At 35.1% G+C, this 26,313-nt stretch overlaps 6 protein-coding genes across 12 annotated transcripts; 5 read left to right on the top strand and 1 right to left on the bottom strand.

Annotated features, from left to right (window-relative positions):
• Positions 1-774: 774 nt before the first annotated feature.
• On the top strand, positions 775-2,443 carry LOC104750298 (immune-associated nucleotide-binding protein 13-like). Its single transcript, XM_087467089.1, has 6 exons — positions 775-817; positions 1,081-1,284; positions 1,364-1,632; positions 1,722-1,889; positions 1,976-2,113; positions 2,192-2,443. The coding sequence occupies exons 1-6, from the start codon at positions 775-777 to the stop codon at positions 2,402-2,404; spliced, it is 1,035 nt and encodes a 344-aa protein (XP_087323215.1). The 3' UTR covers positions 2,405-2,443.
• Positions 2,444-3,224: 781 nt separating this feature from the next.
• Positions 3,225-5,921, top strand: LOC104721545 (immune-associated nucleotide-binding protein 12-like). The gene is made up of 5 exons (XM_019234639.2): positions 3,225-3,340; positions 3,620-3,709; positions 4,324-4,881; positions 4,963-5,234; positions 5,328-5,921. The coding sequence occupies exons 1-5, from the start codon at positions 3,295-3,297 to the stop codon at positions 5,391-5,393; spliced, it is 1,032 nt and encodes a 343-aa protein (XP_019090184.1). The 5' UTR covers positions 3,225-3,294; the 3' UTR covers positions 5,394-5,921.
• A 6,620-nt stretch (positions 5,922-12,541) lies between these two features.
• LOC104721535 (immune-associated nucleotide-binding protein 12-like) lies at positions 12,542-14,417 on the top strand. Its single transcript, XM_010439545.3, has 3 exons — positions 12,542-13,569; positions 13,662-13,799; positions 13,984-14,417. The coding sequence occupies exons 1-3, from the start codon at positions 13,444-13,446 to the stop codon at positions 14,272-14,274; spliced, it is 555 nt and encodes a 184-aa protein (XP_010437847.1). The 5' UTR covers positions 12,542-13,443; the 3' UTR covers positions 14,275-14,417.
• A 2,533-nt stretch (positions 14,418-16,950) lies between these two features.
• On the top strand, positions 16,951-18,526 carry LOC104750289 (immune-associated nucleotide-binding protein 12-like). The gene is made up of 6 exons (XM_010472068.2): positions 16,951-16,987; positions 17,150-17,362; positions 17,472-17,743; positions 17,834-17,998; positions 18,090-18,224; positions 18,341-18,526. Exons 1-6 carry the CDS (start codon positions 16,951-16,953, stop codon positions 18,524-18,526), a joined length of 1,008 nt encoding a protein of 335 aa, XP_010470370.1.
• Positions 18,527-19,146: 620 nt separating this feature from the next.
• On the top strand, positions 19,147-21,059 carry LOC104721495 (immune-associated nucleotide-binding protein 13). Of its 4 annotated transcripts, none has more exons than XM_010439498.2 (6): positions 19,147-19,441; positions 19,526-19,786; positions 19,870-20,138; positions 20,220-20,387; positions 20,479-20,616; positions 20,703-21,059. In XM_010439498.2, exons 2-6 carry the CDS (start codon positions 19,561-19,563, stop codon positions 20,910-20,912), a joined length of 1,011 nt encoding a protein of 336 aa, XP_010437800.1. In that variant the 5' UTR covers positions 19,147-19,441; positions 19,526-19,560; the 3' UTR covers positions 20,913-21,059. The 4 variants fall into 4 exon arrangements, with proteins under 4 accessions (XP_010437800.1, XP_010437792.1, XP_087338132.1 ...); XM_010439490.2 differs by having other exon boundaries at positions 19,406-19,441; positions 19,540-19,786; XM_087482006.1 differs by having other exon boundaries at positions 19,407-19,441; positions 19,519-19,786.
• Positions 21,014-25,712, bottom strand: LOC104721509 (agamous-like MADS-box protein AGL11). 4 transcript variants are annotated; one of them, XM_087482034.1, is made up of 8 exons: positions 25,349-25,712; positions 23,507-23,689; positions 22,150-22,231; positions 21,982-22,043; positions 21,795-21,894; positions 21,657-21,698; positions 21,528-21,569; positions 21,014-21,437 (listed from the first exon to the last, which is right to left on the bottom strand). In XM_087482034.1, exons 2-8 carry the CDS (start codon positions 23,686-23,688, stop codon positions 21,252-21,254), a joined length of 696 nt encoding a protein of 231 aa, XP_087338160.1. In that variant the 5' UTR covers position 23,689; positions 25,349-25,712; the 3' UTR covers positions 21,014-21,251. The 4 variants fall into 4 exon arrangements, with proteins under 4 accessions (XP_087338160.1, XP_087338148.1, XP_087338157.1 ...); XM_087482022.1 differs by having other exon boundaries at positions 25,126-25,478; XM_087482031.1 differs by lacking the exon at positions 25,349-25,712 and adding an exon at positions 24,682-25,153.
• Positions 25,713-26,313: the final 601 nt, after the last annotated feature.

Below are 26,313 nucleotides of genomic sequence, written 5' to 3'. Positions count from 1 at the left end.
TTTTTCCGACAACTCTTCCGATTCATTTTAAAATCTAATCAAAATTAAAAATATTTTACATGTTCTGCGATTCACAAATCCAAAAAAAATTAGTTGGTAATTGGTTCAATCGCTTAACGACGATAAGCTAACCATCATCAAGGTGGAACTCACCATCGATGGCTGCAACTCCTTCTTTAATCAGAGATTTGAAAATCTGAAAAAAAAAAAAAAAAAAAAAATGTTCACGGCGCAGGTCGCAGAGAAAGAGAGAGTTAAGGGTTAATGTGAGAAGGATAATTTAGTCTTTTTGGTTGATTACAAAGGCCTAAATCTGTAAGTATGGACTATAAGTCCTAAATCTATAAGAAACTGAGAAAAAAGGCCTAAATCTATAATTAATCCTAAAAAGAATTAAGATTATACATCAACTTTAGTGCTTAAGAATAAAGAGAATTAAGATTATACAACTTTAGTGCTTAAGAATAAAGAGGACAATCCGTATTTCTCCATATTCATCCCTCGGTGAATTGGTTTAGTTTAACTTCAAAGTTAATATGGAGGAATATGGATTGTCCTCTTTGCATTCTCGAGACACAAAACTCTCATTGGGACTAAAACACTATTAACAGCATTTGTCAGTAGGGACTGTTGACATTCCTTTTTATTATTCTGAAGGCAATTTAAGTTTCTCTCTATTTCCATCCTTTATGTTTAAGGTTTGAATAAGTTCCTTCAGAAAAGAGAGAGAGTCTGAAGATCTCTTATTCTTAAATTTACTTGTCAATTTTTCAAATGGGTGGAGGATTGGTAGCAAATGAGATCGAAGCTGGTAAAGGTATGTCTTTTGTTTTTAGACTCTTCAAATATCTTTCTCTTACTGTTTCTTTGCATTTTTGAAAAAACATAATTAATCTCTTTCCTACATGACTTCCATTGTTGTTTCTTAATGTGTTTGTTTGTCTATACCGCTTAATTTGTTTTGTTAATTTCAATTATTACTGTAAAAATCACTAATTAAAATGTGTTACTTTATTGGTTCTTTCTTTCTAATTTTTTCTCATTTCAAGAACCATCACATGTTCTTTTTTTGTGTAACAGATTCGCTAGTATTGGAACAACATCCTGAAAGAACTCTAGTGCTGGTCGGTAAAACAGGGAACGGTAAAAGTGCAACGGGAAACAGCATTCTAGGAGAAACTAAGTTCCAGTCAAAAGCAAGAGGAAAATTCATTACTAAAGAATGTATGCTACAAAAAGCCTCACTACCGAATGGTCTTGAAGTCAATGTCATTGATACACCTGGTAGGTGTTTGTGCTATTTTGGTTATTCACACTATCCACACTTGCTGAAAACATACATTGATATTAATGCTTCTTGCAGGTCTGTATAGTGCTTCCTCGACAATAGAATTTACCAGCAGAGAAATCGTTAGATGCTTATGTCTAGCTAAAGATGGAATCGACGCGGTGCTTCTGGTTTTCTCTTTGAGGGCTCGGTTAACAGATGAGGAACAATCAACACTTCGAACTTTAAAGATCCTTTTCGGTAGTCAAATCGTAGACCATATGATTGTTGTTTTCACCAATGGAGATGCACTTGATGAAGGAGAAACTCTGGATGATTATTTGGAAGATTGTCCTGAGTTCCAAGTAGTTTTCTCTTTTTTTTTTGCTTGACATTAACGTAAGAGCGGTCTTGATATTCTAGTAACATCTTATAATTCCCAAATTGCTTGCAGGAAATTCTCAAGGAATGTGGTGACCATAAGCTGTTGTTTGATAATGGCCGTGATATCCCTGAAAGAAAGAAAGACAAGCAAGTCCAAGATCTTCTTAAACTAGTCGAGCGGATCTCAAAGAGAAACAATGGGATATCATATATGGCTGACTTATCACTTGAACTAAGGGTTGAAAAAGAGTTGACTCTTTTCTTTTAAAAATATGTTTGACATTTCATTATATGTATCTTGTTAAAATTTGATATCCCTGGCAGGAGAATGAGGCCACATTCCAGCAAAAGAAGAAGAAGATTGAAGCAATGAAGAATGGTTTATCTTCTAAAGAAGAGACATCTCTGTTAAAGGAGTTCGAGAAATCATATAAGAAAATGCTTAAGGAAACCGAAGAGAAGGTAATATGTACATATATCGGCTATCGTTGGTATGTGATGTTTAGATCATTATATGTTGAATCTGTTGTGTCTGGTCAGGTCTCTAATCAGTTAAAGGAATCTTTGAGGGAGGTGAGGGAGCAACTATCGAAGGCAGAGGCTAAAAGAGAAGAAGCCGAGAAAAAGATGAACGAAAACCACAAACTATCGGCTGATGAGATTATGCAGTTGAGAGAAGATCTCGCGAAAGCTAAGGTAGAGAGAGATGACTTGCGTGCCAAAATTAACGAGAAAAAGTGCGCTATTATGTGATTATATCTTCCCATTCTCAACCTGATACTATTTGTATAAGCTCCGAAGATAAGATTGAATTGCTTCAAGGGTATTATTAAGAAGAGAGTTGAAGAAACATATACTCCCTCTGTCTCATGAAGATTGATGTTTTGAGACTTTCACACATATTAAGAAAATTTTTAGTTTTTATTTGTTAATTAATTTATAATTACTTTTTGGTAGAGAGAGAAAATATAAACCAATAACAATTCAAAAATTTTAATATTTTAAATGATTACTTCTTGAAGTTTGCAAAACATCAATCTTTGTGGGACAAAAATATATCCCAAAATATCAATCTTTGTGAGACAGAGCTGAGTACATTTTTATGACACCAAACTAGAAGATTTAATAGCAGAAGACAGGGCATTAAGAATGTTTTTTTTATGGGAAAGCCTTTCTTAATTCATATGCACCAACCTACGTAACATTTTGTATATTATATGAATTTTACTAATTGTATTGTGTGAATTTTATGTATCGTATCGTATAAACTCCTTATAGTTGGTTTTATTCATATATTAGGGAGAATCGGTTTAAAACTTCAAAGTTATAGAAGCTTTAATGGTTTATTGGGAATATAACGTCCCCATATGACTTCTTGAGACCAAAAAGAAAAAAAAACACTCATTGCGACTAAAGACATCATCATCAATTGAATTCGTTAGTTGAGGAGCAATAAGACTTTTTATATTCCTTTTTTTTTTACTGTAGATAAATATTTTTCTTGAAAGCCGAACTCAAAGGTTCTTGAGAAACGAGAAAGTCTAAAGATCTTGCCATTTTTTTTTCTTTGTTTCTATATAAAAACCAAACCCATTAACCTATCTACAGTTTACTTATTCAGAAAGAAACTATACAATTTTCAAATGGGTGGAGGACTAATAGCAGATGATTTCTCAACTGATCATGCAGGTATGTCTTTGTTTCTTCTCATCATCTGTTTCTCTCACTCAGTCGTATGCAATAAGAAGAGAACATTGATGGGATCTATATTGCAATTAGTATTAGTCTAAGAGAACAAACTTATTATTCTCTATGCATTTCTAATAAACCAGAGGATTCACATATAATTTGTTCCTTCCTTTTTTTTTTGAGAAGCATGCATGCATGTAAGTCTATTAAATGAGGAAATAATATGTTTTCGTTTCATATTAAAAATTTCTCTAGTTCTTTGTTTGATGATATGTATAGATCTGGATTTGACTGAGTTGCTTCTGGTCTCGGAGGATGGTTCTGTTTCGGAGGTTACTTGTGATTTAGGTCTACAGCAGAAACCTTCAGGTAAGTTTCTGTATCTTTTAACTCTTTGAATCTATTTTTTTTTCTCATCAAAACAGATTGGCGGACCTATTAAGGGGAAAGGGAGTTCAATTGACCCCATTCATATTGAAATTAAGATTTTTTGTATAAAAATATGGTAAATAATAGACTTTGACACCCTTAAACCATGGTTCAATCCTCCCTATGACATAGGTAAAAATATTTTCTGGGTCCGCCACATATGAATCTGTGTCGTGAAAGAGTAGTACTGTAGAATTGGTTCCGTAAAAGAAATTGACTCTATGCATTTCTGATTAAAAAAAAAAAAAAAAAGAGTATTAGCTTATCTTTTTGCTTCTCCTTTTTGCAGAAAAGAGAAGTACGAAACGTACATATATCTACTTTAGATTTGTAGTTAAAAGTACAACAAATTTTCTTACTTTTGAAAAAAGTGAGCCTAAAAAAATAGACACAAATGATTAAAGATATAACTGTAATGTCTTTTGTAAACAAAACCTGCTTGAATTAGTGATCCACCCTTCACAAAACAGTTTATATTTATGCAATATTTCCTAGTTCTTTTTTTTTTTTACATGAATATCTTTGGATTTTGACAGAGTTGCCAATGGTTACAGAATCTTTGCGAGAGAATGAACCGGTTTTTGAGGTTGGCTTCACAGAGTTGCCAATGGTCGCAGAATCTTTGGAAGAGGATGGATCGGTTTTGGAAGTTGGTTTGACAGAGTTGCCAAGGAACTCAGAATCTTTGCAAGAGGATGGACCGGTTTTGGAGCTTGGCTTGACAGAGTTACCAAAGGTCACAGAATCTTTGCCTGAGGATGGACCGGTTTTGGAGGTCGGTTTGACAGAGTTTCCAAAGGTCTCAGAATCTTTGCCAGAGGATGGACCAGTTTTGAAGGTCGATTTAACCGAGTTGCCAAAGGTCTCAGAGCCCTTTCCTGAGGTTGGTTCTGTTTTGGAGGATACTTGTGAGTTACGTTTTGAGCAGAAACCTGCAAGAACCCTACTTTTGGTAGGACGTTCTGGTAACGGGAAGAGTGCGACAGGGAATAGCATTCTCGGAAGGCGAGCGTTCAACTCAAAAGGCCGTGCATCAGGGGTAACTACAGCCTGTGAGCTGCAGAGTTCGTCGCTAGCCAATGGCCAGATCGTCAATGTTATTGACACTCCAGGTAATGTGTGCGAGTCTGAAAACTACCAAGCCAATGAGTCTTCTACGATATTAAGTATTAACAATCTTAAACCTGTTGCAGGTCTCTTTAGTCTGTCTCCATCAACCGAGTTTACATGCAGAGAGATTTTGAGGTGCTTCTCTCTAACCAAAGAAGGGATTGATGCAGTGCTTCTTGTATTTTCCTTGAGGAACCGGCTCACAGAAGAGGAGAAATCTGCGCTTTTCGCATTGAAGATCCTTTTTGGAGGCAAAATTGTTAACTACATGATCGTTGTTTTTACAAATGAAGATTCCCTTGAAGATGATGGTCACACATTTGATGATTATGTGAAAGACTGTCCTGATTTCAAGGTTTGTGTATCTTTCACTTTAGATCTCCAAACTTCAGGCAGAACATTTTCACTTTATCTTGTCTCTCTTATTGAGTTGTCTTGTAAGTTGTAGGAAATTATCGAGGCCTGCAATGACCGCAAGGTGTTGTTTAGGAACAGGTCTAATGTGAAAACGTAAGAGCTAAACGGTTTGGATCTTTAACAAAGAATATCGAACAAGAATTCAAATAACTCTCTCTTTTATTAGAAAATAAGTTCTTACAAGGTTTCTCCTTTAACTCTATTTTCTAATACTATTAAGTTCTTTAGCCTTCTTTGAATCTTCAAGCTATTCTTTTCTTAAACTTAAGATTCAATGCAAGGATCTCTCAATCTATGAAGTGCTGATCTTTTTCAAGAGCCAGCCTCCCCTATTTATACTAATTGGACTTAGCCACACAATTGACAAATTTCCAATTCTAATTAAACTAGGAATTGTTAATTTCCTTTTTCTTTATAGTTTAGAAAATTAACAATCTTTGTAAAACTTCCTTTTATCCTTATAACAAGAAAGTCTTTACTCTTCCAGAAACTTCTTCTTGCTTCATGTGACTTCTCTTGACTGCCTTGATGGATTTTCTCTTTTGATTCTTTAATCCTGTTGATCCACATCTTGTACTACTTTTGTTTTAGTACAACACATTTGTCAATAGATGCATCTTCAATCTCCCCCTTTTTAACCTTATGCTCCTTCAAGCAACCAAGACAAATAATTCAAAGAATTTCAACATACCACATAATCTTTGTTAAAAATCTGATTGCCTATTCTTTAACAACCTCAAGATCATTTCAAAAGACAATCAAACCAAGCTGCAAAGTGTTTTATAGTTTCAAATGTTCAAATCGAACCATTCAAAAAGAACTAAAACAAAGAACATTCAGAATTGATGCTCCCCCACAAACCCGCAAAGAACTAAAACAGAGAAAAATTGATACTCCCCCGCAAACGTGACACTCCCCCATAAACTGATCCTTCTCCCCCTGCTTGAAGAGTATACAGGTTAAAAACCAGTCAAAGCATCCTTGACATAGGATGATTCTGAGTTAAACGCAACACAACTCCAAAAAGATTTTGTAACACTCGAGCTGTATCAATCAATGCTCCATAGACCAACTCCGGTTCATTATGCCCTACTAACGGCATACGAATGCTCCCAAGCTCAACCTCAATATAATTCTGTCCAGGAGCCGCAGTAGGTGATTCAGACGAGATAGGTTGCGGTTCAGGAGGTGGTGGAACATAAAAGCTAGGACATTCAGGAAACTTTTCTGCATAAGCCTTACCAGTGCGAACATCCTTGCGGTAGGCAATAGGCTTGACAAACATTTCAGACTCAGCAATCTGAAGCTTCTTCTGATGCATAAGAATCGAAAAGATGGTTCTAGGAAAAACCAACCAACGAGAATCCTGATTCTGAATTGCAGACAAATCAACAACCTGATCATACACCAACTGACCAAAATCAAATCTGGTCTTGTTGAAAATCTTGTACACAAGACGAGCTCGGTCCTCAGACACATGATTCCTATGAGTCGTTGGTAACCAGTTGTAACTAGAGATAGTGAGCAAAGCTCCAAACACAGCTGGCAAGTTCTTGGGGTTCAAATCGTCCCACTTGATATTATCTTCTCCACTCAAAGTCTCAGCAAGCTTCTCATGACTTAGTGAATCAATTGCGGCATCAGATTGTTTTTCTTCTTCAGACAAAGGAGACTGACCAAACACTTGATTAATTATATCTGGAGAAAAATCATACATATGACCACGCACAAATACTCTCACTCCATTAGTGGAAGGTTTTTCTGGAAAGTTAGCATAGAATTCAGCTATAACCTCCGTCACATAAGAAACCAAACCTTCAACACTAGCAGGAATACCCATTTTCTTCACCAAATCAAGATATCCCCAATCATCCTTAGCTTCAAGATCTACTAGCCGTTCCTTGATAATTTTTCTAGAAATAAAAGACTTGTACCTTTCCTGAGCTGCAATCGAAACAAATACTTGAGGATCAAACGTTTTTGCTGATTTCATGCGAGTCGAACTTGATTCCCCTGCTTTCCTTGTTTTCTTCGGTGATGCGAGACCAAGCTTTTTGTGCACTCGCTTCTTCCTAGCCATTCGCTCCACTTGTTCTTGAACCGAGACTTCAATAGGATCAATTTCATCATCCGAAATCTCCGGTTCCTTCCCCTTCCGAGACTTATGAACTTGATCAATCGCCGGTTCATCGACCTCCACACCCTCCGATTCATTCAAATTGTCTTCACAAGCAGTCCCAAATGATTCTTCATCTTCGGCTGGAGTCTTCTCTACTGAAGATGAAACCTCCGAAGACTGAACCAAACCCGGTGCATGCTCAACTTCCTCGATTTCTTCGTCAATTAGATGTGGCCGATTTTTGTCACCATCGGACCGACTCTCAGATCTTCTTCTTCCGGAAATCAACCCTCTTCGTGTTGCTCGAACCATTGTTGTGATTCAAAAAAAAAACCTCTTCCTCCTCAATCGCGTTTCTCTTCTTCGACAACCCAAAAAAAAAACTTTGTTTTTGTTGTTGTTTTTTTTTTTTCGCCTCTTCCTCTTCCTCGACAATCACCAAGTCTTTTTATTATAAATCAAAACCTTCTTTTTATTAAAAACCACACAACAGCCCAGGCGCATAACTTATACGATCCAAGCACAAAAACACCCAACTGATTCATTTAGGATAATCACTTCAACAACGACTGAACCAGTTCCTGTACCGCAATGGTACGCTCAGATTTTACAAACTCCAATAAGATTTCTCAACATCACAAACCTCTGAAAATCTAATGCTTTAGTAAACAGATCAGCTAACTGTATCTCAGTGGGTAGATGATCAATCTGAACTTGCTTGTTCTCCACAAGTTCTCTAATAAAATGATGCCTTACATCAATATGCTTTGTTCTAGAGTGCTGCACAGGATTTTTTGAGAGATCTATGGCACTCTTATTATCACACAAGACTTGAAGAATCCCTGAATCCACACCATAGTCTGCAGACATCTGCTTCATCCAAAGTAATTGAGTACAGCAGCTTCCCATAGCAATATATTCAGACTCAGCTATTGATAATGATGCAGAATTCTGTTTCTTACTCAACCAAGAGATTAAGTTATTTCCCAAAAAGAAACAACCTCCACTTGTACTTTTTCTATCATCCATACTCCCAGCATAATCTGCATCACAATAACCTACTAAACTTGAATTTGATCCTTTCGACATCCAAATACCAAGATCAAGTGTTCCCTTGACATACTTGATAATTCTTTTCACAGCTTCTAGATGAGATTGCTTTGGTTTTGCTTGATATCTTGCACAAACTCCTACACTGTAACACAAATCAGGCCTGCTTGCTGTTAAATATAACAAACTTCCGATCATTCCTCTATATAGAGTTACATCAACATCTTGTCCTTTCTCATCCTTCGTTAACTTCTTTGTCGTGCTCATTGGAACAACCCCTTCTTTGCACTTTTCTAACTTGAACTTTGTGAGCAGCTTCCTTGCATAAGTACTTTGTGATATAAAGATTCCTTTATCTGTTTGAGTAATCTGCAAACCCAGAAAGTACTTCAATTCTCCAACTAGACTCATCTCAAACTCTTGAGTCATCTTATCCACAAACGTATTAACCAAATCCTGCGATGTGCTACCAAAAATTATGTCATCCACATAAATTTGCACAACCATGATATGTTGCTCATTGGTTAATACAAACAAAGTCTTGTCAACATTTCCTCATTCATAACCTTGCTGTAGTAGAAAGTTAGTCAACCTTTCATACCATGCCCTTGGAGCTTGCTTCAAACCATATAATGCTTTCTTTAGACTATACACGTAATCTGGGTGTCTTGGATCTTCAAATCCTTTAGGCTGTTCCACATAAACTTCCTCTTTAAGAATTCCATTCAAGAAAGCACTTTTAACATCCATTTGAAATACCTTGAAATTCATGATACATGCCATTCCCAAGAAAAACCTTATTGATTCAAGTCTTGCTATTGGAGCAAAGGTTTCTTCAAAATCAATTCCTTCAATCTGTGTATATCCTTGAGCCACCAATCTTGCCTTGTTTCGAACAACAGTTCCATTTTCATCAGTCTTGTTCTTGAAAATCCATTTTGTCCCTATCACATTTACATTGTTTGGTCGAGGAACTAGCTCCCATACCTCATTTCGCTCAAACTGCTCCAATTCTTCTTCCATGGCTATAATCCATGAGTTATCATCAAGAGCCTCGTTATGATTCCTAGACTCAACGAATGAGACAAAACACTCAAACTGAACTTTTTCCCAGTTTGCAAAGTTGCTCTCCATTTTCTTGAAATCAATCTTAACACCTCTGGTCTTCATACCTTCTTTGAGATCCCCTATAACATCTGATGCAGAATGATTTTTATGAACTTGCAGCAAAGGTTCTTGGACTTTTACCAATTTTTCTTCAGATTTATCGCCAACTTCCACTTCTTCTGGTTCACTTGTACCGAATTCTTCTTTTTCTGAATCATTATCAGACTCACATTCTGTCCATTGATTAAATGAGTAATCATCAAACACAACATTCACAGATTCTACTATTGTGCCCAACCTTTTGTTGTAGATTCTGAAAGCTGTACTACTCTCTGAATAACCCAGGAATATTCCTTCATCACTTTTTGAATCAAATTTTCCAAGATAATCTTTGTCATTCAAGATGTAACATTTGCACCCAAACACATGAAAATAGCTAAGATTTGGACTTTTTCCTTTCCACAGCTCATAAGGTGTCTTGGTCGAGTTCTTCCTCACATATACTCGATTTATGATGTAACAGGCTGTGTTTAATGCTTCTGCCCAGAATCTTTGTGACACATGATTTCCATGGATCATAGCTCTAGCCATTTCTTGCAAAGTTCGATTCTTTCTCTCAACTACTCCATTTTGTTGAGGTGTCCTAGGAGCAGAAAACTGATGTGAAATACCATGATTCTCACAAAACACTTTCATTACTTCATTTTGGAACTCCCCACCATGATCACTTCGTATCTTTTTGATTCCTCCCTTTTCGTTTATGAGTTGCAAAGCCCAAATCCTGAAGCTCTCCATGGTATCTGACTTTTCTCGGATAAAAGGAACCCATGTGTATCTTGAGTAATCATCTACTAACACAAAAGCATATCTTTTTCCAGCCAAACTCTCTGTTTGCATAGGGCCCATTAAATCCATGTGAACTAAATCCAAAACATCCTTCGATTGTATATCAGGAACTTTCTTGTGCTGAATCTTTACTTGCTTTCCTTGATTACATGGTCCACATACCATACGATCAACACCTTTGATACGAGGAACTCCTCGTACTATCTCATTATTGACTAGCGTAGACAGGTTTCTGACATTCATATGCCCAAGTCTTTGATGCCACAAATTAAGATCATCTTTTGCTGAATAACACACATCTGAGTTGCCATTCCACATATAACAATTGTTTCCAGATCGGATTCCTTTTAGAACTACCTTCTTCTCCTCATCAGTAGCTTTGCAGTCAACTTTGGTAAATGATACTGTTAACCCTTCATCACATAGTTGGCTCACACTTATTAAATTTGCTTTCAAACCTTGTACTAGGTAGACATTCATTAGCTTAGGTAGAGTGGAGTCATCAGTTTTCCCTTTTCCTTGAATATCTCCATGGCCTCCATCTCCAAACGTAACTTTACCACCTCTGATTCTTCGGAAATCTTGTAGATAATTTTGTGTGCCTGTCATATGACGAGAACAACCACTATCAAAGTACCAAGGACTATCGTTATCTGGTTCTTCTGTAATCAACGCCATATTGCATCTAAAGTTTACACCTGAGGTGAACCTTGTAACTCCCTTTGATACAGTTTGATATAGATCAGACTTCTTTATTCAAATTTGTTTTCGAAATCCATTCCAGAAAAATCTGCCTTGATGCTTGAGTTTCTGAACCTTTTCCCAATACTTATAGCAGAAAACTTTTATGTGCCCATACTTTCCACAATAATAACAACCACTAGACCTAACTTGTTGAACTTTTCCTGTATCCGCTGGTGGAGTGTTCAGTCCTCCTGACACAAATTTGGTTTCCCTTATAATACCAGAAGTTCGACCATCATATCCTAAGCCTCTATGAGTCTTCTCTGTCCTTCCATAGCTAAGAATTTCATCTAATTGCTTCGTCCCAGCAAACATGTGAATCTTCTTATGTTGAATTTCAAGTTCAGTTTGCAGTTTTGCGGATTTTTCTTTTTCTGCATCCAAGTTGCTTCTTAGTTCTTCACATCGGTTAGCAAGATTAAGTTTTTCTTTGACCAATAATACACTCTCTTGGCTAAGCTTTTTCTCAGACTCTAACTCATCCTGGAGGGTTTTAACTAGATTAGTAAGACGTTCCTTCTCCTTAACTAATTCTTGATTCTCCTTTCCAAGGCTAATGAGAATACTTCGAACCTCATTGTAACTTTCTATCATTCCTTCTTCGTTTTCTTCTTCAGAATCTGAGATTTCTTCCCCATCTACAAACTCTGTAATGCCCAGATAAGCCACAAAATTCAGAATTTCTTCGTCACTATCTTCCTTAGTGTCTTCATCCATGCTTAACAAAGACTTCTCCTTACGACTCACACATTCTTCCTGAGTGTGTCCTAAACCTTTGCATACAGAACATTTGTTTTCTCTTCTTTTGACCGTAGGACATTCCCGAATAAAGTGTCCATAACCCTTGCATTCGTGACACTGCATCTCTGCTTTCTTTGTGAATTTGCTCTCTTCCCCAGTCTTTTTATATGGTGTGAACTTTTTCTGTCCTTGACCTTGTTCTACTCTCTTGAGCACACGATCAAATCTGCGAACCAACAAGCTAACTGGATCATCATCTTCTATCTTATCCTTGGTCTCACAAACTGCTAAGGCAACACTTTTAGTGCTCTTGACTCCTCCCAACTCCATCTCATGAGCTTGTAGCATTCCTACTAATTCTGCAAAGCTTAAATCTTCAATGTTATTTGACACACATAGTGCAGTCTTGTAGGCCATGAACTTTGTAGGTAAGCATCGAAGGAATTTTTTAACCAATTTCTGATCTTTATATTTCTTTCCCAAGGTTACTGCTTCCTGAGCCAAGGTGCTGATTTTAGAACTGAAATCAGAAATTGATTCATGCTCTTCCATTTTTAAATTCTCGAATCGAGATGCCAACATGTCTTTTCTGGAACTCTGAACCTTTGTCGTGCCCTCATATTGAATTTGAAGAATGTCCCATGCTTCTTTCGCTGTCTCACATCCTTGAATCAATTCAAATTGCTTTCTTCCTACGCTGCAGTGAATAGCTGTGAGAGCCCGAGAGTTGTATTTCGATTTTTTCATCTCGTCTTCAGTCCAATCCTCCTCTGGCTTAGCTATCCTTAACCCCTTTTCATCTTTGATGGTTGGTTCTTCCCACTTTTCAAGAACAGCCTTCCAGGCAAGTCGATCTATCCCACCGATTATGGACTTCATCCTTGATTTCCAAAAGCCATAGTTTCCATCGTCCAGAATGACCTTGTTGGTGTTAAGAAGATCACCGTAGCTCTCCATCCTTTCCACAGGATCTCACCCGTATTAAATCCTTACAAGTGTAAGCTCTGATACCAATTGAAAACGTAAGAGCTAAACGGTTTGGATCTTTAACAAAGAATATCGAACAAGAATTCAAATAACTCTCTCTTTTATTAGAAAATAAGTTCTTACAAGGTTTCTCCTTTAACTCTATTTTCTAATACTATTAAGTTCTTTAGCCTTCTTTGAATCTTCAAGCTATTCTTTTCTTAAACTTAAGATTCAATGCAAGGATCTCTCAATCTATGAAGTGCTGATCTTTTTCAAGACCCAGCCTCCCCTATTTATACTAATTGGACTTAGCCACACAATTGACAAATTTCCAATTCTAATTAAACTAGGAATTGTTAATTTCCTTTTTCTTTATAGTTTAGGAAATTAACAATCTTTGTAAAACTTCCTTTTATCCTTATAACAAGAAAGTCTTTACTCTTCCAGAAACTTCTTCTTGCTTCATGTGACTTCTCTTGACTGCCTTGATGGATTTTCTCTTTTGATTCTTTAATCCTGTTGATCCACATCTTGTACTACTTTTGTTTTAGTACAACACATTTGTCAATAGATGCATCTTCATAATGCCTCTGAGAGTCAGAAAGCTAAGCAAGTTGAGGAGCTTCTAAACTATGTTGAAGAAATTGCAAGGTTGAATGGTGAACCATATATGTCTGATTTCTCTCATGAGTTAAGGGTGAGGAATAAAAAAAGTGAATGTTTTTTAAGTACACATCCCTAGTTGATGTCTTTTGATTTGCTTATTTATTATTACATTCTGCTTCTCAGGAAAATGAAACTGCCTTCCAGATAAAGCAGAGGAATTTAGAAATGAAGAGCTGGTACACAAAACAAGAGATGTTTCTAAAGATGAAAGATATGGAGAGGTCTTTTGAAAATCAGCAGCTCAGGCAAATGATGGAGAGGGTACGTACTGTGTTATGTAGTTTTCCATATTCTTCACTGACAGTTACATTGAGTCATGAATGTCATAACATGACTTTAATTAGTTCCCTCTCTCTCCACAGCTCATTTATGAAGAAAAAGTTTTGTTAAATGTATTGAAAACTTGATGACTCCTGTGTGATATTCCTCTTATTTCCTTGCTTAGGTGGAGACTCAGCTGAAAGAGACAAAAGAGAGGCTAGAGCAGCAGCTGAACCAAGAGCAAGCTGTAAGACTTGAATTGGAGAAAAGGGCGATGGAAGCAGAGAAAATGTCAAGTGATGTGGTAAAGAAACTGGACGAAGAGCAAGCTGCAAGACTTGACATGGAGAAAAGAGCAAATGAAGTAGAGAAAAATTCAACTGGTGAAATGGAGAAGCTGAGGGAAGATCTAAGGAGAGCTCAAGAAATGGCCAAGGAGCTCAATGAAAAGGCTAAACAGTGCATCATTCTTTGATTGATTTTGTGACCAAAAAGACTAAATTTGATGCTTGATGAATGGAGTGATTGGTTTCTTGTTATCTTATCATTGACGGATATATATTTTCCCTAAGTTTTTTTTTTTTGATAATCATATTTTCCCTAAGTTGGGTTGGTTTTTTCTGCTTTCTCACTTACTACTATGGAAAAGAAAAATAACTTTTAAGTGTTAAACCTTTTATTATCCTTTGTTTTTGTACCCTTTAAGAATTATACTAAGAACATTTACAGGGCCAACCCTTCTGACTTCTCGATACACAAAACGCACATTGGGAATAAACACCAATATCAACAATTCCTCAACTGAGAGTAAGTAAACTTTTAATATTTTTTTTCATCTTTTTAGTCTATTTTAAGATAAAACTGAAGGTTCAGATGTGAGTTCTTGAGAAACCAGAAAGTCTTAAAAAGTTTTCTTTTCTTTTCGTTCTATATATATTAATGTATATAATAATTATTATATATACAAATACAACCCATTAACCTATCTGTTAGAATTACTTGTTTAACAGAAAGAACAATACGGTAACATTGTGTTTGTTTTTTTTTTTCCTTTTTGCAGTAACATTAGGAATTTAGAGTTATTTGTTTTTCCTTTTTACATTAGGGTTATGATGTAAATTAAAAAGATATCATCTTATATAACGAAAAGTTGAACATATATATTTGGTTATAAAAAACACATAATATTTTATAATGAAAATGATTGTGACAAATTAAAAATATGTATTAAGAATGTCTTAACTGCAAAAGTATAGATATGTATAAGCAAAATATAAGAATTCTACCCAAAAAAAAAAAAGAGCAAAACATAAGAAAAAGAAAAACATCTTGTTATTTCATATTTTTGTTTGGAGATGCTTTATGCCCACCGAAATCTTCCCCTAAAATAATCAGTCATGCATGGAATATTGGATTTATTACCGAGTAAGGCATTTTTATTTGGATTCTTATGAGATTAGGACGTTTAGTCCGGACTCTCAAAAACAGGCATTTTCTTAGTAACCAAAAGACAGTTTTAACCTCAAGTCTCATTGCAACGTAATTCAACTTTTTTTTTTCCTCTCGCTTCAGATTTTACCGGCTAACCGCCGTGAATGGCCAGAGCTCTCTCAATCGATGCAGTTGACCACCAGCTATTTCGATGGGTATAATGGCATCCGATTATTTCTCTCTTCTTTGCAGTTTCTTAGTTTTATTCATATAAATTGAAGGAAAATTTTGATTTGTTTAGTGTTTATGATTTCAAACCATTGGGTTCACAAGATAGTATCTCCTTAGGGTTTAGATTTCTTCATGCACAACGAAATAGAGATTGAGAGAGGTTTTGTGTTTATCGGATCAGAGAAGCCATGGTTTTGGATTTATTAGATCAGAGAATCCATGGTTTTGGTTGAGAGAGGTTTTGTGTTTTGGATGCCAAATAATTGGTGTTGAAAGTGGCGAACATGGTATTGATTGGAAGTTGAGAAGCCATGATTTTGGTCAGAAGAAGAAACAAAAATTTTGATCGGCGGTATTGAGATTTTTCTAATCGGTTTTGTCGTGAAGAGAGAAAGAAAGTGAAGACACAGAGGGGTAAAATTGAAATTTTCTCTAACCCAAAATGCCTATATCTGAGAGTATGGACAATAATCCCTGATTTCAAAGATTTGGTCCAGTAAAAGCCCAAATCAATAAATATCCCATGGAATATTGGAATTTAGAATGAGCTGTGATGATTTTGACCCAAAAAAAAAAGAAGGAATGAGCTATTTGTTAAGAGTTATTCAACATTAGGAATTTAGAGTTATTTGTGTTTCCTTTTTACATTAAGGTCATGATGATGTATCATGGCCTAAAGGGCCTTTGATTCTATGAGAAAAATCATATTCAGGTGGAACTGAAAGCCGTGTCAATGGACGTTGTCAGCCTCTACTTATACGCACAAGGTTCGATCACGGTTTGTTCCTGGAGAGTACAAAGCGTCAATATTTTTTTTACAGCCCACTCTAGCTTATTCACGATGTTGAAAGGCCCAATGTAGTCGATGACACCGCAAAGCAACTCCCGCTTGCCACGGTCTACTCCAATTAACATGGCATAGTCCATGACATTGAGATCCTTCAATCAATTCGTTCAATTAATTTTTTGACCCAAAAACTCAAAACCAACTAGGATATACCTAAAAAAATATAACTTAAAAAATTAAATTAAATCAAAGAAAACGGAAAATATGATTTTTTAACGAGTTTTCAAATAAAAAAAAAGTTTAGAAATTGTGTTTTCGTGACATTTTCCGTGTTTCCAAAAGTTTTCGTTTCAGAAACGGACCTTGGTAAAAAAAATTCCATGCAACCTCGAGAATTAGTAGCACATTATTTAGTATTTACCAAAGAAAAAAGGGAAAACTAACATTGTTTTCTGATGTTAAAAAAAAAAACTATTATTGTTTTCGTTTTAGCATTATGTTCCTTTTTACATTAGGATTATGAAAACTAATATTGTTTTCCTATTTGCATTATGTTCCTTTTTACATTAGGGTTATGATGTATCATGGCCCATATATATACAAAGGGTCTTTGATGCTAATGAGAAAATTCATATTCCAACAACAGCTCCTGTCACGAGATCGCAAGCTAAGCGCAGACTCTTATCACTAAACAATTTTCAAATGGGTGGAGGACTACTATCAGATGATGTTCCTTCAGGTTTGTTTCTTCAATCTCATTGTAACCGCAAGTAGAAGAGAATATGAGTATCCTCTAAATTCATACTCTTAGCTCTTTTTTATTTATGTTTATCTATAGATTCGGACTACGCGGAGTTGCTAGTGGCGACGGAATCTTCTTTAGAGTATTGTTCTGTTTCAGAGGTTACTTGTGATTCACGTTTAGAACAGAGACCTGCAAGAACCGTGCTTTTGGTAGGGCGTTCAGGTAATGGGAAAAGCGCTACAGGGAATAGCATTCTTGGAAGGCCAGCCTTCGAGTCGAAAGGTCGTGCATCAGGGGTGACTACAGTCTGTGAGCTACAGAGTTCGACGCTACCTAATGGCCAGATCGTTCATGTTATTGATACTCCTGGTAATGTGTTTATGTACATGTGTGTTTGAATCTGAAAACCATCAAGCCTCGTGATATATATATATATATATATATATATATATACCTATGCATCTTTTTGTTTCTGCAGGTCTGTTTAGCCTGTCTCCATCAACCGAGTTTACGTGCAGAGAGATATTAAGGTGCTTATCTCTGACCAAAGAAGGAATTGATGCAGTACTATTGGTGTTTTCCTTGAGGAACAGGCTAACAGAAGAGGAGAAATCTGTGGTTTTAGCATTAAAGATCCTATTCGGAAGCAAAGTTTTAGACTACATGATCGTTGTTTTCACAAATGAAGATGCCCTTGAAGATAACGGTGATACGTTTGAGGAATATGTGAATGACTGTCCTGATATCAAGGTTAGTGTGGTCTTGCTATTGCTACTGAAACCTCTTTCAGAAGATTTTCACGTTCTTTCGCGTTGAGTATTGAATTGTTTATGGTTATAGGAAATTCTCGAGGCCTGCAGTGACCGCGAGGTGTTGTTTGAAAACACGGTGAAAGCCTCTGACATTCAGAGAGCTAAGCAAGTTCAAGAGCTCCTAAACTATGTTGAAGAAATCGCTAGGACGAATGAGAAACCGTATATGGACGATTTATCTCACGAGATAAGAGTGAGTGAAACAATGAACTTTTGTTTGTACACATCCCCTCTTTTGATGTCTTATATGATTGCTTATCTTGGTTGTTACATCTGCTTCTTAGGAGAATGAGACTGCTTTTCAAGAAAAGCAGAGGCAGATTTTGGAAATGAAGATGAACCAACAAGACATGTCTCAGATGATGAAAGATACTCTGAAATCACATGAAGATCAGCAGATCAGTCACATGATGGAGAGGGTAATTAATGTGTTTTGGAGTTGTCCATATGTTGTTTTGTTACTTATCAGAATGAGTCATGAATCTTACAAGACATGAACTAATGATATAGTACCCTATTATTGCTTGTTCGTCAGTTGGAGACTAAGCTGAGAGAGACAAAATTGAGGCTAGAGCTGCAGCTGAAGAGAGAGCAAGCTGCTAGACTTGAAATGGAGAAAAATTCAAGTAATGCAGTTGATAAGCTCAGGACGGATCTCGAGAGGGCCGAAAAAATGACCATGCAGCTTAAACGAAATTCCAAAAAGTGCACCATTCTGTGATTGATATGGTGATCAAAAGAACCAAACTTGATGCTGACTGCAATGTGCTTTTCTTAACGTTGAGAGATAATTTTTTTCTAAGTTGTGTTAGTCTTTTCATGTTTCTTCTTCTACCCTTTATATAAGGGTCTTAATTTTTCTTACTATGATACCCTTTATATGATGTTTCTTCTTCTTCTGCCGATAAAAGAACTTAGTCTCTCTCTGTTCAATTATTATTTTTTGACCTTTTTAAGTTCTTTAGAGTGACAATAGAGTCTTGTTGCTTTATAATATCTTTTTGGGTCAGAGCATGTAGTTGTTCTGTAGAGAGGTATCAGGTATGCCTTTGTTTCTTTCAACTCTTTGATTCTCTATCCCTCAATCAGATGCGTAGGAAAAATGCAAGTGAAGTTGAAATCTCTTGTTTACTCTAGAACTAGTTTCAGATGCTTACATGCACCTTACACTTCTTATGTGTCTTGCCTTTCGTAATTGAATGACGAATAAGTTGAGGAATAAAAAACCATATTGCTTGTTGAGTACTCTTGTTTATTTTGTTAAAGTAACTTGTTCTGCAGGTTATCTCTGTTTCAGGAATGTTGAAATCAAAACCTCTAAGATTCTTGTTTAGCTTTGTCAGATCACTTCAATGGAAGATTTATATATTGGTCAATCATAGTGGAAGCTGCAGCTTCATTTTCCTTTCTTCCGGCAAAGTAAAAGCATAAAGATTGTTATCTTTTCTCTTATGATTCCTTGCTTGTCAAAGTCAGACTCCTTTTGGTTTTTATTCTTACTATAAAGATCTTTTCACCGTTTATTCTTTTCTTCCTTCATTTGTCTTATTGAATATTCTGTTTTGCCTCTATAAATTACGAAACTATTTCTTTGCTTTCTCATTTGGGATAACATTTCGTTTTGAGCTTTTCTCAGGTATGTTCTTGATTCTTTTTTTACCTTCTTGATTCTGTTTTACCTTTCTTTTTTTTCATTTCAAGAACCATCACTAGCCATTAGATTTCCTTATATAGAGGGTTGTTAGATTGGAAACAATGGCGTTTGATTCATCGGCACTTAATGTGGAGAATGAGTGGAAACCTGAAAGAACTCTAGTCCTACTCGGTCGAACAGGGAATGGTAAAAGCGCAACGGGAAACAGCATCTTAGGTAAAACTATGTTTCAGTCAAAGGCAAGAGGAAAATTCATTACCAAAGAGTGTAAGTTACATAAATCCGAGCTACCAAATGGTCTGACCATCAATGTAATAGACACTCCTGGTGAGTTTTTTGTAACGCTTTCACGATTTATCAAAAATATATATACAAATACATTGAGGTTTACCTAATGGTGGTGCTTTCAGGTCTCTTTAGTGCTTCCTCGACGACAGATTTTACCATCAGAGAAATCGTTAGATGTTTACTTTTAGCTAAAAGCGGTATCGATGCAGTGCTTCTTGTTTTCTCTGTAAGGAACCGGTTAACAGAAGAGGAACAGTCGACGCTTCGCACATTAAAGATCCTTTTCGGAAGTCAAATCGTTGATTATATAATCGTTGTCTTCACCAATGAGGATGCACTTGAAGATGGAGAAACTCTAGATGACTATTTGGAAGATTGTCCTGAGTTTCAGGTCGGTTTATTACTGTACACCAAGAGCGGTTAATGTTGTATGAACTATCAGCATCTCTTACATGATAACATCTCTGTATAGGAAATTCTCAAAGAATGTGATGACCGTAAGGTGTTGTTTGACAATAGGCGTAATGCTTCTGTGAGCAAGAGAGAGAAGCAAGTCCAAGATCTTCTCAACCTCGTCGAACAAATCTCAAAGAAGAACAATGGAAGATCTTATATGGCTGACTTGTCACTTGAGCTAAGGGTGAAAAAAAGATAGAATCTGTTTTACAAAACAAGAATTCACAATTTGTATTGTGTTATCTTAGTTTTATGTATCATCTACCTTGTTATAGGAGAATGAGGCGACGATCGAGGAAAAGCAGAAGCAGATTGAAGCAATGAAGGGTTGGTCTTCAAAACAAGAGATATCTCAAATGAAAAAGGAAGTAGAGAAATCACATAACGAAATGCTCGAGGGGATAAAGGAGAAGGTACATTCAGGTTCATTCGTTGGTTTATATGTAATGTTTATATGAATATATCGTTATTACATGTTGGTTTTGTTGTCTTTTGTTAGATCTCTAATCAGCTGAAGGAGTCATTGAGGGATGTAAAGGAACAATTAGCTAAGGCACAAGAAGCAAGAGAGGAAACCGAGAAAAAGATGCATGAAATTCAGAAACTATCTACTGATGAGATCAGGAGGCTTAGAGAACAACTTAACAAAGCTGAGAGAGAGACTGCTTCTTTACGCACCGAACTCAACAAGAAGTGCACTGTTCTTTAATCACATCTTATAGTCCTGTATTGTAATAATACATCAAACATATGTTATGTAGAGATAATCATGTTCTGTTCTTTAAAATCATATGTATATGCTCTGCTGTATGATATGAATCACTAAATCAGATACCATATGAAACATTAAAAACCAGAGTATTGCCTTAACCATCACACAACACAATTTCCAAATGAGTCTTGAAGGATCAATACCTTCATTGTACTTTGAATTATTATAAACCAAAACATATTTTATGTAGAGATAGAAACTGAGTAGAGGATCCTCAGAATGAAGAGCTTTTATAAACTGTGATCGCACCTCGTTTTATTTTTCACGCCCACGAGATTATCCGAGATGAAGAATTTTCTTGTCGGGATCAGAGTAAGAACCTCCATTACCAGATCCAGAGCCAGCAGTCATAATGCTATGAGCAAAGTAATTGCGTGAGGCAGCTAACGCCTCGATAGCGTTAATCTCTGAGCTACTGACCATTTGATGATGGTGTTGTTGAAACCTCTCCACTTCTGCTACCTGTTAAGAAACATACTAATTAGTTAGACATGTGACTGATTTGATATGTCTGTGGTATTAACGAACACATTATGCTAACTATGTTCTTACCTTAGTTCGTAGATAGATATTCTCATTATCAAGCTCAATCTCCTGCAGAATTAATATAACCATATATATATATAAAGATTCACAATATAAAATTTACAGCAAAACACTATTGAGCTGAGCTTTACTTACTCTTTTCTGCATGTTTTCGATTTCAGCTAGAAGCAACTCATGCTGTATCTCGCAAGAAACACAAAGGAGATGTAGAATATGTATATAAACCATTCAGGATACTGATCACAGAATAAGGTTATGTATAAGAGAGTCTACCTTCTTGGACCTGATCCTGGAGATAGCTTTCTCAAGGCGATTCTCAACCTGTTTAAGTTCTTTGACACTTAAGGAACTCAAAGAGTCTCCCATCAGATTCCTGCAATGTAATTAAAAAATGTGTTACATAAATAGTAATAGACCAGACATATAAACATGGCTAGAGAAGCTGGTCATATATATAAACCTGTTGGAATTTTGAATCGTTTGGATCTGCTGCCTCAGCTTTGCAGATTCTTGTTGATAGTACTGTAAATTCAAACATCATCATCACAGTAAGAACGTATACGCATATGTATACATATATTATGTTAACTGTTACGTAAGTACAGAGATTGAGGAAAAAAAGTAAAACCGCGGCATTGATTTCTTGGACAGTGCTGGTGTTGGTGCTATCAGAACAAGCTTTCTTGTACCTCTCAATGGTTGATCTTATGCTGTTACAAATAAACATCCAGTTTCATTCGTTATCAAGAGCATAGAGTAAAAGTACTTATGCAATTAATCACTGTGGTATATATATTACAGTATTCGGATTAATTATAATATGGCCACAATTTTTTTTGTCTAAAAACAACGAAATGGAAATTTAAATGCAAATGTTAACGCAGATAACCAATCACACCATTCCCCAAGGCCCAAGCTAATCACACCCTAAAATATTTTAAAATAAGATCTCATTAAATTTTTTTTATAGGTTTTGTCAATATTGGTTAAATTGATGGATAGTTAGCATTGGCAATGAAGTCAGCATATAAACATATATGTTGCCTTTAGCATTGACAAACAAGCAATGTACTCTCTGTACGTATAATGTAGAATAATAATATGTTTCTGTATTCAGAATTTCAGATAAATTATTCAACTCTTTTAATTGAAAGACAGAAAGTGCAGTTGTGAGACTGTGTCATGGAAAAAGAAAAAAAAAAGGAACTAAATATTATGGATATATACAATATAACAGTTGAAGTGACTTCAAATCAAGATTAAAAAGGAAATGGAAGATAGAAGATGAAAAGGCCAAAAAGGGAAAGTTAAGACATGAAGAAATAGATTTGATATGCTTAAGATGAAAGAGGAAAGAAGAGTACAACATAACATTACATCTCTCGCTGCACAATTGTTTTCCAAGAACAACTTTGTCAAAAAGCAAAAAACAATAAAAAGACTGTGTTGACCAACACTGCAACTGCTAGCTAGCTAGCATGAGTTTGGTACTTAAATACATGGTACGATCTCTCTTTCTGTTTCTCTATCTCTTTAAGATTTTTCTTTTTTGATAAACTGACTTCTAAAGTTTTCTCAAAATTATTAGGTAATATATGAAAATAGTATGTGTATTTAGTACTTTGGGGTTGTTCGTATATATTTATAGTTTACTTTTGTCAAATATATATATATATATATATATGTATATATGTATATGTATATTTAGCTAAAAGTATATAACATGCTTTTGAAATAAAAACTTCATATGTACATTATTTGTTATAAATGGTGATTCTTTGTCTAGATTTTATTTTTAAAAAATATGGGTCAACATTATTTATATAGACCAAGAAAAGTCACATGTTTACATTTCAGTATCTTCTATATTTTATCTCAACTATTTAGCATCTATTTCATTCAAACAATCACTAGCAAAATTTGACATATCCCAAACTTTATGTATATTTCATTAGCATATCTTTCATTAACAAGAAATAGCTTACTTGTTATTGGCATACTCATAGAGTCGGCCACGAGTGGAGAAAACGATGAGGGCAACTTCTGCATCGCAAAGGACTGAAAGCTCATAGGCTTTCTTGAGAAGTCCATTTCTTCTTTTGCAAAACGTCACTTGTCGATTGGTCGAGTTCTCTATCCTCTTTATTTCTATCTTTCCTCTTCCCATCCTTCATTTCAAACAACAAAACAACACTTAGAATTGCTCAATTTTCAACATTATTGATAAGACAAATATACCGTTTAACAAACACCCAATTCATAATTGATATATACTACAAGAGGATATAAAAGAATATATACCAGAAAATGTGTAACATTTTTGTAGATAATAAAAAGTGGAGGAGGATAAACAAAACCCTAAAGCTAGAGTTTGAATTAATATACTTAATAGAGATCTACCAAACTCAACTTTTGTTATATAGATATATAGATATATATATATATATATATGTATAAATAAAAGAGTAAGGATGTTGTATCCAACTTTCTCGGGAAAATAAATTAAGAATCAAATTGGATCTGATGCAGATCTGATGCTGTTGGAACTAGAGGATTAAGAATATATCCAAAACTTTCACTATGAACCTAACCATACAAGATCAGGATCATAAACAATACATGTAATGCTTCTTACAAATAGGTTTCTATATGTAAAATCTATATTAACTTCCCATCATGACTAAAAAAAAAATAGAACCGGGGAGGTAAATCTGACAAATTATTTTGACCCATCCCCCCTTGTACGATCTCTCCCTCTCTCTTCCATTAATTTCTATAAGGCTTCATGGGGTCAAATGCAAAAACAACATATACGTAATCAATTCTGACTTAGATCTAGAAGATATCATTTCAATTTTTTTTTGATAAAATTGGAAGATGTAAATACTTACACAGAACTTTTACAAAATTCATTGATCTCTAAACTGATGTATGAAGACATTCTTTAAAATCACACAGAAGAATCTAAGAATATTACCAAGAAGAAAAAAACAAGAAAAATATGGAGAGAGAAAACAAATCAAATTGATATAGAAGAAGAAGGCACTGATGCACATGAAACTGAAGTTATATAGTACATAAGGGAAACACACAAGAAAACATTATTACACACAAAGAAGAAAGAGAGAGAAAGGGAGAGAGAGAGAGAGAGAGACAAAACCATGCTTAGTTTCGAGAAGAGGGATGAAGAAACACAAACAGATTTGGACGATTTTCAGACCAAAGAACTCCACTTTAGCTGACAAGAAAGGAAAGAGAATCTAGCAGAGATCTACATGCGAGAAACTTAAAAATAAATAAACATAACCTAATTCTTAAACCCTTGTGATCTTTCTTTCTCTCTCTATTTCTTTCATGGGGAAAGAGCATCAAACAGAAGAAAGTATTAAAAAAAGGAAAATATTTCATAATTGTGAAAATTAAGTTTTATGAAGGAAAAAACCCATGACGAGTTAAGAATTATTATGAGATTGGAATCTGCACATATAGAGAGATATAAATGTAGAGTTTTTGAATGAAGAGATGTGTACAAAGATGGGAACTTGATGAGATCAAGAAGTGTTTTCCTTTATGAGAAGAAGAAGTAAAGACATGACAGACAGACCTGAGAATTGCTTCACCCAACTCAATTCAGCTTTCGGAAAGTCTCTCTTTCTCTCTCTTTCTCCTTTATAAAGAAAACAAAACAGAAGGAAAAAAAAAAGTTCAAAGAGTTTTTTTTTTTTTTTTTTGAGAATCCCAAAAACAAACCCAAATTCTTTTCTCTTCAAAAACCCTAAGCTTCCCACTCAATATGTCTATTTGTAGACGTTTCTTTCTTTGCTCACCTTCCAATGTCCCAAAGAGAGAATGTGATTGCTGTGGTTGCGGTTGCCAATGCGATTGTTACATAGTTAAAAAAAAAAAAAATGTGTATGGCTTAGGAATCTCAAGTTTTGGCTATGTGAAAGAAAAAGTAATTAATGAGAAAGAAAAAAAGTTATTTTAACCTTTCATTTAAGCTAAAATCTCATATATAAAGTATTATAAACTAAAAATTCCTAAAAATCTGAAGTGTTAATTTTTCATTGTTTCATTTCTAATTTTGAGAGAAATTGAGACTCTAGCTAAGCTACATGCGTCATCATTTCATATTTTGATCAAGTTCAAGGCAGGACCAAGATTTGGGATTTCAGAAGATACGATTTATGTATCTTTCTAATATTTTCATTACTGGGTATGACGTAAAAAGGTTTCGTTTCATGGTAAAAATAATGGCAATTACATTTTTTAATAATTTAAATTCTTGGGGTATCAGTGGGTAGCTTATCAAAGTCTGAAAAATTGGAATTTAAATCAATATCATGATTTTCTGAATCCCTAATTACAAAGAAAACGCCAAAAACAAGCGTATTATCTCACAAATATTGATTGAATTAGCTCATGACCAAAAGTATTATAACTTAAAAAATAACATTATTTAAGAAAACTATTAAACGATCGAGAGCAGTTGTAAATATAAATAGCTTCTTGCTTATATATGATATTTATTTCTTTACCATAAAACTTTTTACCATAATATTTTATTATTATCTTTGTCATTATTTTCAGTTTTGATGATTGTAATAATCTCTAAAATGGTTAAAAAAAATAAGGAAAATGTTGAAAAAAAACATTACTTAATTTTCTCACTACAATTTCATTTTCATCCATATGAGGACAATGTTTCAGACATTATTTTTTTTTTGTAACCGGAAGAATCCATGACCGAACCACTAATCAATTAATTTTAGAAGTTTTAGTTTTCTAATTA

The sequence above is a fragment of the Camelina sativa genome, chromosome 2, assembly GCF_030686135.1.
Source record: "Camelina sativa cultivar CO46 ecotype springtype chromosome 2, ASM3068613v1".
NCBI lineage: Eukaryota > Viridiplantae > Streptophyta > Magnoliopsida > Brassicales > Brassicaceae > Camelina > Camelina sativa.
Note: the sequence above shows the minus strand (reverse complement) of the source record. Positions and strands in the feature narration are given on the sequence as shown.